Source organism: Protopterus annectens, chromosome 4.part0, assembly GCF_019279795.1.
Source record: "Protopterus annectens isolate FY-2018-M chromosome 4.part0, PAN1.0, whole genome shotgun sequence".
Taxonomy (NCBI): domain Eukaryota; kingdom Metazoa; phylum Chordata; order Ceratodontiformes; family Protopteridae; genus Protopterus; species Protopterus annectens.
Genome location: NC_056733.1, coordinates 1423605442 through 1423622896, shown reverse-complemented (window position 1 = coordinate 1423622896; position 17455 = coordinate 1423605442). Strand labels below are relative to the sequence as shown.

Here is a 17455-nt window from a genome sequence, read left to right as displayed (position 1 = left end):
TTCTGGTAAGAGTAGAGGTCAGTGTTAAAATAGCAGTCTTGGTTATAAGGTTGTCAGTTGGATAGAGCTAATGAATTTCCTTGGGCCTCTGAATGGTAATATCGGTAAACTGTAGAGCACAGTAAGATTACAGGGGGATGTGGGTTTTGTTCTTCTGGGGAAAGTAATGTCTGGATGGCTTGACATGATCATGGCGGGGTAGACCTTTAAATGAAATAATCAAGTAGTGATGGCTGTAATGTCGAGGTTTAGTAGATTTGCTCCTGTAGTGAAGTGGGTATCAATTTGATCCAGGGTGCTGGCATTAACAATATGTCAGAGCTGCTGTGCATATTTGTTATTGGTTGTATGAGATATTGGTGGTTGAAATCACCTAGGATAATTGTCTTGGATTTAATAGATGTGTTCTTCATCTTGTTTATGTATTGATTGTGGTCTGCAGGAAACATAGAAGGTGATCTATAGTTAGCAGTAATATGAGGATTGGATCTGCTTATTGATACTAGAATTTGTAGGCACTGTAGGTTTGAGTCATGCTGTGTCAAACATGAGGTAGTGGGATTGCTGATGAATTTGGGGTACTCCTAGAGGTCCTGAATGATTGATGCATTCTAAATCCAGGGAGAGAGAGAGTGTTTTCATTACACATAAGCCATGTTTTGGTAATTATACTGGCACATAATGTGCTGAAGGGGTCCAGAAGACATCAAAGTTGTACATTTATTTTTTATTGAAATTCGTGTACTGGGAAAATCCAACTGGACAATAATCCATTTTCAGTGGAGGCCTGGTAAGAAAAGCTCCAATGTATTACGTGAAAACAAAAAAAAAAGTAGACTAGAGCAAATGTAAACATTTGCTATGGATTGTCATTTCTACAAGTACAATATAAAGTAAAGATTTCTAAAGCCTGTCAATTTGTACATGTATACTACACTATAATACAAAGTAACCTAAGAATAGTAAGATTGTCTAATGAGAGACGCAAGCTTAAGTTGTTTAAATTACAAGAGGTGACAAGTGAAAGCTGGAGGCAAAGGTGAGAAAAATAGGGGAAATGCATGAGTTTAAAAGTGATAGAGAGATAATGGTTAGTTGAGAAAAAGGATTATTAATAAAGTTGACAAGGTGTCAGGAATGAGAGAGTGAGTGAAAACTGGTTAGTAAAAGAAAGGAGAGAAAACTGGATGATACTTACTATTGACCAAGCAATCGGAGGACTAGTGGGGGATAAACCATCTTTTTGCTTTAAGAACAAGAACCTCAAACAACAGTTATGCTATGGTAAAAGATCCAGTGACAACAGGTCTGACAGAATTGGAACCTTCCCATGCCATGCATGTAAGACATACAGACATATTCATAATTCTAATCAGTATATACAGCCTATCTCAAGTAAAATCTGTGTTGACTGTACAGCAGAGTATGGTCTATCTTGCAATCTGTGCCTCATGTGACAACTTCTAATTTGGTAAGACAAACAGACAAATTAGAGTGGATACTACAGAGTATTATTGATATTCATCTATGTGATACTAAGAACACTTTGGCAAAGCATATCTCAGCCCGTCAAGGACACTTTTTTAAATTTGTTGTTCTTTAAAGGATAACAGAGAATATTAGAGGAGGCGATGTTGTGAACAAAAGTGAGATTGCAGGAATGAATTGGATAGCCACCAGGACTTAATAATAATAATCCACTCAAATCCACTTTAAAGGGGCGCAGCCTATTCCATAGCTGACACTGGGCAGTGGCCTTACAAATAACTAACTCTGGCTGTCATGTGAGCTTCATTATAAGCTGATCCATGAATCAGCACAAAGAGGGGTGTGATATGCTCTCATAATGTTGACTGGTTAATGGTAATCTGATTACCCAGCACCAAACCATTTATTCTATACTTTCAATTAGCTAAGAGCATAGATTGTTTTGGACAGACCCATTAGAATCAGTCGAATAAATGAATACATCTCTTGATTCAGTTACAATGAGCTTGGGCTGATATTCTGTCATTGGCTGGTTAACAGTACCTAGTCTGAATGGTGCCATCACGTTTACGTCAAATCAGCAGCTGCCTTGGATAGGTGTACAATATTCTTTTGACAAATATAAACTGTATAATGGAGTACATTTTTTTCTGATTCATCTTTAATGAGCACAGACAAATTTTTGCTGTTGATTGGATGATGACATGCTTCCTTCTTTAATTTTGACATGGGGCAAAGGCCTCACAAATGACTAACATTACTTGTCATGAGAGCTTCAGTAAAAGCTGAGCCAAGTATTACCATAAAGAGGGGTGTGAGATGTTTTCATAATGTTGACTGGTTATCAGTATTCTGCTTGTCCAAAATTTATTTTATTTATTTAATTTACCATTTGTTAACTGGGTATACCGAAGCCAATTTTCAGTGGAAGCCCGGGGCGAAACACTGCAGATGTATGTCTTTTTAACGTGGGAGGAAACTGGAGCACCCAGAGAAACCCACATGAATGCAGGGAGGACATCCAGACTCCACACAGAAGGAACCCCAGCCGAAAATCGAACCAGCAAACCTCTTGCTGTGAGGCAACAATGCTACTGCTGCACCACTGCGCCATCCTACACATCATGCCATTTATTTTACACTTTTGTTTGGTTATGGAAGAGCATAGTTTGCTTTAGATTGGTTTGTAAGAATCAATTGAACAAATTAATACGTCTCCTGATGCAGTTACAATGAGCATGGGTTGACATTCCATCATCAAATGGTTAACCATACCTAGTCTGAATGATGCCATCATATTTACTTCAAATTAATAGCTGCTCTGGATAAATTTATCTGACAGTTATGAGCTGAATAATGGAATACATTTTTTGATTCATCTTAAATGAGCATGGACCGATCTTGGTTATTGACTGGACAATGGCATATTTCCTTCTTTTAATATTGATTGGCCAGTGGTGTTTTATTTGACCAATACTACTCCATTCGTGCTATCCTTTTAGTTCGCTGTATAGGAGTATAGATTTTTGCGGATTGGTTTATAACACATCATATGATCAATAAGCAGCTGAATAATGAATGTTTTTTTAATTTGTTGATGTTCTTCGTGTTTCACTGCTGCAGTCATTACATTTGAGTTATCCTGCTGACAGGTTGCCCTCAGTCAGCCTGAATTCCAAAGTCTTGGGTCCTGCATCGGTTGCTGTCACCTCTTCCCTGACGTCAGGTCGTCTTAGCCAACGCCATTTTATTTAGTCTTTCTTGCCATGCGGTGCCCGAAGCAGAAGCAGTTCGCAAGTGCCGGTCAGCCGACTCCTGAGATTTTCGTGTTCGAGTTTCAAATCCGAAGTCTTCATTAAAAGCTAAGTACCCCATTGGGGAAACTTTTTTTTTGCTCTAGACCGATGTCAGAAAAAGTTAATAATTGTATTTCTTATGGGAAGCAAATACCTCATAAGGACTTTCATTCTTACTATATTCCTTGCCTAGCCCCTGACCACGACGTTGCTAGTTGTTGGTTGTTTTGTGCTAGATTTAACCAACGCACTATTAAGCATCGGTACGATTTTGCGTTAAGCTATTTTGGGTGAAGATTTAATTGTACAATGTCGTCGGATAGCCATCTGACTACTGGAGTTCACAAAAAACACAAAGAAAAAGACAGGCAACCGAGGTCCAAAACTGACGACGAAGCTTCTCCTAAGCAAGTCGCCTGTTCTCAGTGAGGCGCTTTCACAGACCCTGACGCCCGCTACTTTAGAGTCGCCAGCCACTACCGACTCCCACGTGGAGTCGGCCAGGCCGCAGGAAACTCGAGGTATTGGAGCCCCGGAGAGTATTCCCTCAGATGGGTCCAGAGCCGCTGAGCAGACATCTGCTTCTGAGGGTGTATTCAGACCCTAAACAATTATATATTAAACAGACTTCAAAGACTAAAACACCTTTAAAGGCAAAGAAACATGTTCACCAGTCACAAGGACAGGCCTCCATGCCCAAAAAACAGGTGCTCAAAATGGCCGAAGACTTAATTACCTTGATCAGAGGTTCCCATCCCCCTCCTGATAAGAGGCCTAGGCAAGAGACAGACTATGAATCTTCAGATCAGGTTTCCATTTCTTCTGATTCCTCTTCTTATCAGAAATATTCTCTTCCCCCCTATGAGGATTCTGATGCTGAAGAATCGATTCCTTCAGCTTCTCCTCCTGAGGACTACTCTTTTGGGGAAACCTTGCATACCATGAGGGAGCACTTCCACTGGGAGAGCAAAGATTTTTCAGAATCTAAGAAAAGGCTAAGAGACTTCCTTTTACTACCTCAACACAGGCTTCTAGCTATTCTACCTGTGTTGGACATTGTAGATGTGTTCTCGGAGTCTAGTCTGACCCCTGACTCTTTACCTCTAGCTCCTGTTAAGCCGGACAGATACTACAGGATCCCTGATTGTCATAAATTCCTTTTCGAAAACCCTACTGCAGACCCAGAAACTATTTCTCAGGGTCCAAAAGGGGTCCAGGCTTCTACTGCAAAAAATCCTACCCCCTCTGAAGGGATTCTAGGGCTCTGGATAGATGGGGAAAAAAATTTACACATCTCCTACTTTGGCTATAAGGGCCTTACATTGCCAGTTTCATATGCTCAAATATCAGCAATATATCGTGACACTGCTTAAACAGAAAATGATGGCAAATTCTGAATATGCAGAAAACAAAGAAATGCAGGATTTATTGCATGCAGCTGAACAAGTTGGAACGCATACTTTGCAATGTGGGTTTGATTCTGTGGAGGCCTCCTGCAGGGCCGCTGTTATGGGTTCTGTCATTAGGTGGCATGCTTGGTTAAAGGAACAAAATCTGCCTGATCATGTTAAAGCAAAATTATTAAATGCTCCTTTACAACATGATACCTTGTTTGGTGTTAAGGCAGAAGAGGTGTTAAAGAAAATGGAGGACAAAGCTAAATCTATGCAAACTGTCAAGGATTTATTACAGGTACAGCCACCTAGATTTAGCAGACACTGGCCTACAAAGAATTGGTCCTTTCCAGTCTCAGACAGAACTCAAAGGGGCAGATCCAGATGCCCTAGAGGCAGATCACAGCTGCAAGGATCCTACAGGTCTAAGCAGTAGGGTGCTTCTACCTCCAAAGGTGGAGCGGACAAATCACAATCATACAGGAAACAGTCCCAATGATTTCCCCCTGCCTGCGCCAAGCACTTATCTTCTGGCAGCACCCTTAGGGGGAAAACTAGCACTTTTTTCTCAAAATTGGCACATTATAACCCAGGACAAATGGGTTCTAGACATAGTGTCACAAGGCTACAAGTTTCATTTCCATACCCTGCCAAGGGCAAACGGTTGGCCAGACCTGCCAAAAAATCAATGGGCAGAGGCTCAAAAACAAGTCACAGCTCTCATGGACATGAGGGCTATTCAACAAGTACCACAGTAAGAGCAGGGACAAGGATTTTACTCAAGACTGTTCTTGGTACCCAGAAAGGACAAAGCATGGAGACCAATACTGGACCTATCTATTCTAAACACTTTCCTGGATATAACAAAATTCAAGATGTTGACCTTACAGCAGCTTCTGCCCATGCTGGGCAGCAAGGCTTGGCTCGTGACTTTAGACCTAAAAGAGGCATACCTGCATGTCCCAATCAGACAATCATGCAGAAGATACCTCAGATTCAAGACTGGCTCAGAGCATTACCAATTCTCTGCACTGCCCTTTGACTTATCTACTGCGCCCAGGGTCTTCACAAAGTGCCTGGCACCAGTAATTGCTTACTGCAGACAGAGGAATACAAATGTATCCTTACTTGGATGACCGCTTCATACAAGCAGAGAACAAGGACATTCTACTACAGCATATGACTTTTGTGATAAGACTTTTAGCATGCCTAGGGTACACAGTCAACAAAAAGAAATCAAAACTAGTACCCTCTCAAGAGATATTCCTGGGTGCAAGCTTAAATACAACTGCCCAGGTGGCTTATCTCACTCCAGACAAACAAAGGCAACTGACTACCTATTTCAAGGAAATGGCAACAAAGGCCCAGTTATCTGCAAGAAGAATTCTGCAGGCTTTGGGCTTCATGGTATCCTGCATCTTACTAATTTCATATGCAAGACTGCATATGAGGAAAATTCAATGGTACCTAAAAAGTGTCTGGACACAACATTGCCACAGTCTGGAAACAATGATTGCTCTAATTCCCTGCCTGCAACAGGAATTTCGATGGTGGGCAAAGGCTTGTCACCAAAACAAGGGGACAGCCATTCTCACTACCCCCAGCCAGGCAGAGCCTAATGACGGATGCATCAGATTATGCCTGGGGGGCACACATGGCAGGAAGAGGCATTCAGGGCACCTGGTCCACAAACCAAAAGCATCTACATATCAATCAAAAAGAGATGCTAGCTGTTCCAAGTGCCCTGACAGCCTTCAAGGGCCTACTTCATCTGGGACAACTACTTATAAAGACAGACAACACCATGGTCATGTGGTACATAAACAAGCAGGGGGCACTCATTCTTATCCCCTGTGCAGACTAGCCATGGCTTTATGGGACACAGCATTGACTTACCAAGTTCATCTGCAGGCACAATTCCTGCCAAGAAAGGAAAATACTCTGGCAGACGAGCTAAGCAGAAACCTCATGAATCCACAAGTCTTCAGCATAATAACAATGAAATCAAAACAATCAGCTAAAAAGATTCTGCACAAGGACTTATCACAGACAAGCTTGGAAAGTGGCCGCCTTATCTTTCAACTGGACAAACCTATCAGTGTATGCCTTTCCTCCACTGCCTCTCTTCCCCAAGGTACTCCTAAAGTTCAGGCAGAAGAAACCAAAAATGATTCTGATTGCCCCAGACTGGCCACGCCAGTACTGGTATCCGATCTTAAGGAACTTGTCTCAATGCCCAGCCTGGACCTTACCTCAAATACTTCATTTACTGTCCCAGCAAAACAGTCAGATTCTGCACAGCCAACTCAGGACCCTAAACCTGGCAGCATGGTGGATAATGTAGCCATACAAACCACAGCTCTCACTAAAGCTGTGATGGATGTTATTTTAGAAGCCAGAAGGCCTAATACTAGAAAATCCTATGCTGGGAAATGGAAGAGATTTTGTGCTTGGAACCAAGCTCAAGGAACTGATACAGCTGTCCCAAATATTCCTCAGATTTTGCAATATTTAACTGAGATGCTGGACAAAGGCCTATCTTTTTTATCAATTAAAATCCATGCCTCTGCCATTTCAGCTCATTACAATACAGAGCCAACACTTTTTTCTCATCCGTTATTAAGGCAGTACCTCAGAGGAGCCAAAAACTTAAGGCCTCCAAGGAGAATGCCAGTACCTGCATGGGACCTCAATTATGTCTTGGAAAAACTCACCTTACCTCCTTTTGAGCCAGCTGCTACTGCGGACATAAAGTTCTTATCTTGGAAAACAACCCTGCTCCTAGCAATAACTTCTGCAAGACGAGTTTCAGAGCTACAGGCTCTCATGGCTGTGGAACCCTTTATCATTTTCTATCCAGACAGGGTCTCTCTGAGAACAAACCCTACATCTATGCCTAAGGTGGTATCCAGTGTAGCCCTTAACCAAACAATTCATTTGCCAACCTTTTATCCAAATCCACAGAACAAGGGGGAGAAAATTCTGCATTCTTTTGAAGTACACAGACAGCTTAGATTCTACCTGGACAAAACTAAAGTTTTCAGAAAGAGCTATTACTAGTGGCACATGCCACAGCATCACAAGGAAAGGCTGTCTCCAGGTAGACTACTTCAAAGTGGATAGGTCACTGTATTCGTTTCTGCTACTCACAGCATGGCAAACCAGTGCCTACGGGCATTAGGCCACATTCAAACAGAGCTGCAGCCTTTCTCAGGGGAGTACCAACCAAAGACATTTTGAAGGCTGCTACTTGGAGTTCAGTGCATCAGTGCATACCTTTACAAAACATTACAATCTGCTTCTTTACTCTAAATTCAGGGCAGGCTTTGCCACTGCAGTTCTGCAGGGCCTCATAGCCACTCCTAATGCTGTTTTGCTCCAGCCCCCCAACCATAGTTTTGGGACTCAACCCAAATGTAATGACTGCAACAGTGAAGCACAAAGAACATAGTACAGTTGTGTAGATGTTCAAGTGTATTCACTGTTGCAGTCCAGGTTACCCACCCGCCATCCCCCTTATTTTTACTGGAACTTATCTTTACTTCTCTAATCTATACAACCTAGGTGGTGTATTTGCTTATAGATTAAGGTAAAGCTTATTTTGGTGCATGTATGTTTTATTTACATAATTTTAGCCTACCTTTTTGGGGGCACCTGACATGTGGGGCAAGAAAAACTAAATAAAATGGCGTCGGCTGCATCTTTTATACCCCTGACGACCTGACATCAGGGAAGAGGCGACAGCAACCGACGCAGGACCCAATACTTTGGAATTCAGGCTGACTGAGGGCAATCTGCCAGCAGGATAACCCAAATGTAATGACTGCAACAGTGAATACACTCGAACATCTACATTTACGGTAAGTGTACACAACTGTACTTTAATGAACATGAATTGATTTTCGTCAATTATTAGTTATGATTACATTTAAATAGACACGGATAACCTGACGTGTTTTTTAACAGATCTCATGAAGAGTTTTTAACTTGAAAGTGCTTACCTTTTTGTTTTGCTTTGTTTTATTAAAGTGTATTCTCTGAACCGTGGTTATCGGACCATTCTTTGTACTGAAGTTTGTAAGAGCAATATTTAAAAATTGTCCCTGTTTTTGAGCCTTTAGGCTTTGTCCAGATTTCTTGCTGTAAGAGGTTGAGTGGTGTAGTGATATGTGCTCCATCTTGGATCCCTGTTTAACCACCAGCTTGGATTCCTATTTAAACACAGCCTGGGAACTGGCTGTATTCCAGCAGAATGGACAGCAACAGTATTCCCTCTGTACAAAGTGGGACCATTAACCGACCCTGGGAATTGTAGGCCCATAAGCATGACTTTACCTCATCTGCAAGGTCATAGAAAAAGTAATTGTGGACTTTGTTAACAAGGACATAGATAATCTGCAATCTCTGGACCCAACCCATTCAGATTCATTAAAGGTAGTTCATGCCTGTTAAGCACGGTTGACTTCTTTGAGAAAGTCACCAAGGCCCTGGACAATGGAAAGGCCATGCATACAACGTATCTTGACCTAGCCAAGGCATTTGACACAATTCCCAACTCGGGTATTATACAGAAACTCTCCCATTTGGGAACTGACCCCTGCATTACCAGATGAGTAGCCAACTGGCTCACTGACAGGACACATACTGTTAAAGTGGGTGACCTTACCACTCGCAAAAGACCAGTCACCAGTGGTATTCCACAGGGTTCTGTGCTGGGCCCTTTACTGTTTGGAATTTATTTCTCAGAAGTCCAGGCAAACTTGGATAGTCTCTGGCTGACCAACTTCTCTGATGGTTGCAAATTGTGAGCAGTCATTGAGTCCACCAATGATGTTAATGTACTACAGACCGGGTTAATGCAGACAAATGATTGATGCCAAAGCTACAGGTTAAAGCTAAATTCAAGAACTTGTATTATTATTCCCACTGGGAGGGCTGACATCCCTGCTAATTGCATTATGGACAACACCTCCCTAAGTGTAGACCCAGTGGAAATCCTTCTATGTTGCACATCGTACAAGTAAAAGCATCACATCTAGATTTAAGGATGTTATAATTCCATTATATTTGGCCCTCAGTAGAGCATTACGTACAATGCTCGCTTTTGTATGTACCTCACCAGACATCTGCAACAATTGGAGAGACTACAGAGGCTTCTTATCAAGAAATTACAAGGTACGCAAAACAAGTTTTACACAGATATTCTGAAAGCTGTGTGACTGTATTCTTTCTCCTAAGGTTGCTAATGGGTGACCTATGCCTGCCTTACTAGGCAGTCTCTGACCCGACCCCAGTGGAAATGCTACACATTCATAAATCATACTGCAGGAGGGTTAGTTATTCCAGGGATCTTAACCTAGCCTCTGTCATGAACAGATCATGCTGGAGAGATGGATACATCTGCCAACTACTTCTCTGGGACAAGCTTCCAATTCACATGAAACAGAGCCCCCCTCCTTGACCCTTTTCAAACGCACCATAGATTAATGGATAGGTGACCGCATATTCACTCTTGGGGTCGTGTCTACGTCCCTGCTGGACAGAGGAAGTTGGTATTAACTACCATAGACCTTTACCTCTGTGAGCTTTACTAACCTAACCACTGACAATTAGGGCACTTCAGGATAAATATGGCTAGGCTTGTAAGGGCTCTAGGGCCATTAGCCTAGTAACTTCCTATGAAAATTCCCTGTGGAGTGAAAGGCCGTTCTGGAAGGCTGTTGACAAGACAGCCATGAGAAATTTCTTTTTAGCCCTCTCCCTTTTTCCCCAGCAGCTGATATGGAGTTCACAGACATAAAGGCCTGCAACCCTAGCACATGTCTCTATCCCATACACTCCATGCCATTCTTTTCTTTCTCCTGTAAGCATCAGCATTGCAGAAGAGTTTGACCGCCCACCTCCCCACAGCATGGTTGAGCTGGCACAGGTTCTCATTTTGTGTCTCTCCTGCATGGCTCCTTTTGTTTGTAAGCTGCTAATCAAACTCTAGTCATTTAAGTTGCAGTCAGAGAGTTATCTCTCTCTCTACTTTACTGCCATCCCCATTCTGCCATTTCAAACATATTATTCTTTTTGCCAGCATAGCAGCCCCTGACTGACGCAACAAGCTGCTTCTCTCTCTGAGTGAATCAGAGTGGTCACTCAGGCCAAGAAACCTTAGCCCTTCCACCCCAGTAGAGATCTATGTAGACGTCTCCCTTTGCTGTGTGAATCAGCTCTGCTAATCCAGTAATCAGAATGGTTGGCCAATAATGTGTTGCTTTGTGAATTAGCTAAGTAGCACTGCCAAGCTCCATTAGTGTCGAGTGATTAAGTCCTGACTCTCGACTCGTGCCACCTGAGTCTGACTAGTGCTTCAGGACATCTTTTGCAGCTGGTGTGTGTGATTAAAGGAATGATGAGGCTTTATTGTACCTGTTTTCAGGTGGGGGGAGGGCAAAGGGAGTGTGCTTGTGTGTGCACTCTCTGTGGTAGAGTCTTCTCTGAGACCAACGATCATGTGGAGGTGCTTTTCCACAACGAGGATGGGACCATTTGATTCACATAATGGAAAGGTGTGGCATGCATCACAAAGGCCTAATGCACGCTATCCCCATAGACAAGAATGAGGATTTACTCGGGTGACCATTTATAAAGCAGAATCAAAATAAAATAAAAAATAATAAGAGAAACTAGTGGTCTTTAAACTTTGCTGATGAGCTCAGTAATAATAATTTCCAAAAATCATGAAACCCAGGTAGTGTTCCAAAGCAACAAGCCTTTATTCATCACAGACAAGTGATCCTCAATAACAAAAAAAAAAAATCGGGAATATTTTTACAATGTTAAATAGTTCAGCTTTTATATACTTGGAAGTAGGTGTGGAAAATGTACATATTTAATTTTAAACCAGCCTATTCATGGCAAACAATATAAACATGGCTGTAAAAGTGCATTTTAGAACAGCAAGCGCCCATCCCTACACACTACTACTGATTAGATCAAAACTAAATCTTAATTAAGGAAAACACTACCTGTTTGCACCCACATTCCAAGATCAGGTATTAAGAAAAGTATAACATTGGAAAGTCAGAGGATGCCTGAGGAGTGGAGAAAAAGTGTTTTGGTACCTATCTTTAAGAATAAGGGTGATGTGCAGAGCTGCAGTAACTACAGAGGGATAAAATTGATCAGTCACAGCTTGAAGTTTTGGGAGAGAGTAGTAGAAGCTAGGTTAAGAAGGGAGGTGATGATTAGTGATCAGCAGTATGGTTTCATGCCAGGAAAGAGCACTACAGATGCGATGTTTGCTCTGAGAGTGTTATTGGAGAAATACAGAGAAGGTCAGAAGGAGTTACATTGGGTCTTTGTAGACTTGGAGAAAGCATATGACAGGGTGCCTAGAGAAGAGATGTGGTATTGTATGAGGAAGTCGGGAGTGGCAGAGAAGTATGTAAGAGTGGTACAGGATATGTACGAGGGTAGTATGACAGTGGTGAGGACTGCAGTGGGAGTGACAGATCCATTTAAGGTGGAGGTGGGATTACATCAAGGATCAGCTCTGAGTCCTTTCTTATTTGCAGTGGTGATGGACAGGTTGACAGATGAGATCAGACAGGAGACCCTGTGGACTATGATGTTTACAGATGACTTTCTGATCTATAGTGAGAGTAGGAATTAGGTTGAGGAGACTCTGGAGAGGTGGAGATATGCTCTAGAGAGCAGAGGAATGAAGGTCAGCAGGGCTAAGACAGAATATATGTATGTAAATGAGAGGGAGGGTAGAGGAATGGTGAGGATGCAGGGAGTAGAGCTGGTAAAGGTGGACGAGTTTAAGTACTTGGGATCAACAGTTCAGAGTAATGGTGAATGTGGAAGAGAGGTGAAGAAGAGAGTACAGGCAGGGTGGAATGGGTGGAGAAGAGTGTCGGGCGTGATTTGTGACAGACTGGTACCAGTAAGAGTGTAAAGGAAGGTCTACAAGACAGTAGTGAGACCAGCTATGTTATATGGGTTGGAGACAGTGGCATTGACAAAAAGGCAGGAGTGAGAGCTGGATGTGGCAGAGTTAAAGATGTTAAGATTTGCACTCTGTGTGACTAGGATGGATAGGATTAGGAATCAGTATATTAGAGGGTCAGCTCATGTTGGACAGTTTGGAGACAAAGCAAGAGAGACGAGATTGTGTTGGTTTGGACATGTGCTGAGGAGGGATGATGGGTATATTGGGAAAAAGATGCTAAGGATGGAGCTGCCAGGTAAGAGGAAAAGAGGAGGGCCTAAGATAAGGTTTATGGACGTGGTGAGAGAGGACATGCAGGCGGTTGGTGTGACAGAGCAAGATGCAGAGGATAGGAAGAAATGGAAAGAGATGATCCGCTGTGGCGACCCCTAACGGGAAAAGCCAAAAGATGATGATGATAACATATACATAAAAAGACTTTTAACTAAAATTGCTTTTGGCTAATTCATGCAGTAAAGCCTTAGTTGTGACAAGAACTAAAATCAAGAAAAAACATACTGCTGTATAACCATAAACATAAACTGGAACACTATAAATATAAAAATAGATCTATCTAATATCATCTAGTAAATATCCATCCATTTGTATTAGTGTGCATAAAAACTGCTATTAGCAGCTCAGAGAAAATGCCAGTGCTTTGCAAAAAAAAAAAAAAAAAAAACTCTTATGACAGTTTTCATGTTTACAGCCCCAAAAAACATATTTATACAATGGAAACTAGTAGAAAAAACACAAAAATACAGAAATAGTGGATGAAGTAAACTGGTAATGTATAAAAGTGTGCATGAGCATGCACCAGCATGCTAAATGGGGGGATTATACCAAAACTTTGTGGTAATAGAGGCATGAAAAAATGTTTTGAATTTACCATTTAAATCTCTAGTGCGTTGCAGTAAATCTAATCAAAGCAGAATTGAGTGTAATTCATAAAAAAAAGCACAGTACACCTGCAGTGAACTCCATAAAGAAAACAGCCGGATGTTAGAAACATTCACTTGGATCGCTTGTAAGTAAGTTTTTGGGGTATTTTACAGTATTTCATGGGCAATAGGTTTTGTAAAACTTGTGGCCAACCACCTAGTTTTCATGGAGCTGTTTGGCAGAATCTTTCTAGGGAGATTTTCTTAAAGCATGATTTAATTAACCCACTAAGGACAAGAATCTTAGGATAGGTAGGTAACGTGTATTATTTTGGCTAATTGCTTTCTTCTTTGAGCCATAGACATGCTGATTTTGTTATTGATTTTTTGACTTGCTGTAAGACACAGCTGTATTCCTACATTCCTTAATTTCCACCTTAAGGGACAAAGACATTTTTATTTTATGTATTTTTTTATTTTATTTATATTTTTTATTTGATGTATAAGTTCAAGGAATGCTTAATTTGTTGTCTACTAATGTAGTCATAGCAGAGGCTTTCACTAATTACTTTACATTTTGATATGATGCTCCCTCTGAGTCCTCTCTACCCTTAAGTTGCCCAACAACAGCTTTTCAACTATTTTACAGTAATCCTTACATTTTCATGATTTGTGTTTCAGTCTTACAATTGTTTTGTTCTGGTACCATGCCATACTTACAGATTTTAGTGTATTTTTATAAGACTGATACAGAGAAAGGTCATGATATAAATCACTGTTGTGAATCATTAACAGTCCAGCCATTTTCTTCCTGGCTATTTACTGTATGCTTTATTGCATTCATACACCATCTGTGTTTCATTTCCCTTCTGTATCCTCTATTTGCCTTTGTTTTCCACATCTTATTAATTAGCTTTCCCTAAGTAAATCTTCAGACTTTACTGCCTGTATTTTATCTTGGACATATTGTATGTTCATTCAGTCATACTGTGGTGCTCTGTATGTTGCAGTCTTTATTTTGTTAATATACATAAGCACCAGCTTCATTCAGGAATTAGTGTGCCATTAATTGCTGAAAATAATGGCCCAAGGGAAGAACCCTAGCCAGTTCCTTCACCAGTCTGAATACATTCATCTATGTGGCTATAAAAGAATGACTTGTTCAGTGTAACCATTTTAAGAATCCTACCAAGAGTGACTAATTCTTGAATTTTTAGTAGCTTAACATGAAAAAGTTATCCGGGTACATAATTGGTGCAGTGCGTTGAAAACATGTATTAGATCATGAGTCTCATTTGTGAGGTACTACAATAGCATCAATATCTAACAGTGAAGGCCTCCAATAAAAAAACATTAGAAAAACACGGTTTCCTGAGAAGTTATATGCTTATTTCCATTTTAAATTCATGTTTTCATTTTTGTTCCAGTTCCATTCAATCTCCAAGCAGTCCTTCAGAAGCCAGTAAAGAAGCAGTAGAACAGATTATGTTCACTTTCATTTCAAATAATCAGCAACTTGTTCAGTCAAACGAAGTGCCTGCATCATTGCCTGTTGTACCCGAATGCAGTGAACCTGAAGATGAAACAAAGGTATCAGACATATCTGGCATGCACTTGAATGTAGAAGTCGCAAAGCTCCCAAAGAAACAACTGGATGGTGAAAGCAGTGAAGCTGAAAAGCAAGTTATATCAGGACTTTCCAATTTCCAGTCAAATGAAAGCCCTATTTCCCATGTCTGTAATGTGACTGAAAACATATCTGTTTGCCCACCATACACAGAAGTGACTTCCTGTTCTGATCAGACATATGACAGACTTGTAAAGGAAATCATAACTAAAGACCCTTTATTGGCCAATGTCCTTGAATATTATTCAAGTCGGCAAAACACTATGGATCTGATGGAAGAGCTGTTTCCTTTGGATCCTGCAGCACTGGAGGAGTATCGCAGGAATAAAGGGACCAGGGCTGAGGAGACTGTCATACAGGCCAAAGACAGGTAAGTAGTGTTTGAGAGGTGGTGCTGGGTTTTGTCAGAAACTTTGCCTTTGGAGTGCAGGGGAGCCTGATAAAATATTTGCTGATTTCATCTGAAGTTTGGTTTTATTTTCAGCAGTATTATTACTAAAGCTTGTAGAGCAAAGAAAGCAAACATATTTTACCTATAGTGCTAAGTTTAATATCTGAAACATTTTTCTTTTCAGCTTTAAATTTTTTTTTTCTGTCAGAGTGTTTTACTAGGGTGTATGTTATGCATTGAATAACTGGTACAGGGGTTTTAATGCCTGCTACATCACTAGAGTTGACCGGTATTTGCTGTTCTTGATTAGCTGGGATGTTGATGCAGTGTTTTTGTCTTGTTATTGCACATTATTGCCGTATCAAGACAGATTCTTTGACCACTGTTCTTGTTTTAGACATTACCTCCTCTTTTGACTGTAATACGCAGACATGCTGCATCTGTAAAGAACTGCACATCTTGAGATAGCAGTCTTGTTTTCATGGTAATATTCTCTAAACTAAATGTTACAAAGGAGCTCCAAAGTATCTGCCATCATTATTGAATTAACACAATGTCTTTCTAACAGCTTTTTTCTGCTACCCTTACTGTAACATACAGCTAAAACAGAGAGATTTGTCAGTACACTTGGGTGCAGTCAGACCTGTGTTGTATAGTATACAGAGCTGTTCTGTGCAGCTAATTGTTCTGATTAAGTACAGGCAGAAAAAAATAAAGACTGATCACTTACAACCACCAGACCCATCATCAGTAATGGTTTAACTACAGATTTATTATTATTTTATTTATTGACATTTGTTAACCTGGTTAGTCCAGCTGGGCTTGTGGGCCATTTTCAGTGGAGACCCGAGGAGAAAAGCTCCAGTCATAGACATTAATAGTATATTACAATGCTAAAGCAATATGTGAGTTAATATAGATTTGAGAGACAGATGAGATAAACATAAGTTGTAATACAGAAAAAGGTCTCTGTGTGTGTGTGTGTGTGTGTGTGTGTGTGTGTGTGTGTGTGTGTGTGTGTGTGTGTGTGTGTGTGTGTATATATATATATATATATATATATATATATATATATATAGTAGAAAGCATACATAAAGCAGAAAATAATCATAATGTAATATTTTATATGGAGAGTATAATTAAGCACAAAGTTGAAAACAATTTTCTTCTTAAGGTAGTCTTAGATTGATTGAAGTCAGTATATGGCAATTTACAAGGGGATTATGCAAAGTGGAGGAGCAAAAGTCCTGTGAATGGGAGTGTAAGGAGGCTAGGTAGGGTCATGACAGGGGCAAGTCTTGGAGTTGAGTAGATAAGATTTTAGTTCATTTTTAAAATGAGAGGAGTGGTAAAGGAGCGTATTTCCAGTGGAAGTTTGTTCCAGGCATGGGCTGCAGAGTATTTATATAGCAATTTGCCTACAGATTTCTTAGGTTGGTAGATGTCCAGTAGCTGCTGGTTTCAGGTACGGAGGGTCCAAGATGGAGTATAGGTAGAGATTAACGAAGCAAGAGATGGACAGAAAGAGGGCTTGTAGAGAATAGAGTGTAACATATGAAACTGAGATAGTAGCAGTTGTTGGGGAAGTTCAAGCCATTGGAGAGAGTTTAATGCAATACAGTGGTGTGAATTGTATGGGGAGTTAGTAATGAAACTAGCTATTTTGTGGTAAGTTTGTTGGAGTTTATTCAGAGTGGTGGCCTGGATGTTGGTAAGAACTGGAGTGGCATATAGGAGGGAGGGGAGGAAGAGTGTCTGTCCTAGGGTGAGTCTAGCTTCAGGGGTTAGAAATATTTTGTTCCAATACAGTAGGCCTATTTTCTGGTGTGTTTTTTATGTACATTGGAGTGCATGTAGGTTGAATTTTAATTTGTCATCAACAATGACCCCTAGG

The 17455-nt window shown here is 40.8% G+C and overlaps 1 protein-coding gene across 3 annotated transcripts in view; it reads left to right on the top strand.

The window, feature by feature from the left end:
• The window catches only part of LOC122799887 (protein Shroom1-like), a 1099098-nt gene that overhangs the window by 938241 nt on the left and 143402 nt on the right, over window positions 1–17455 (top strand). For all 3 annotated transcript variants that reach the window (XM_044069259.1, XM_044069257.1, XM_044069258.1), the window contains one exon: window positions 14971–15540. In XM_044069259.1, the coding sequence (XP_043925194.1) occupies window positions 14971–15540 (570 nt within the window). The remainder of the gene's footprint in view (window positions 1–14970; window positions 15541–17455) is intronic.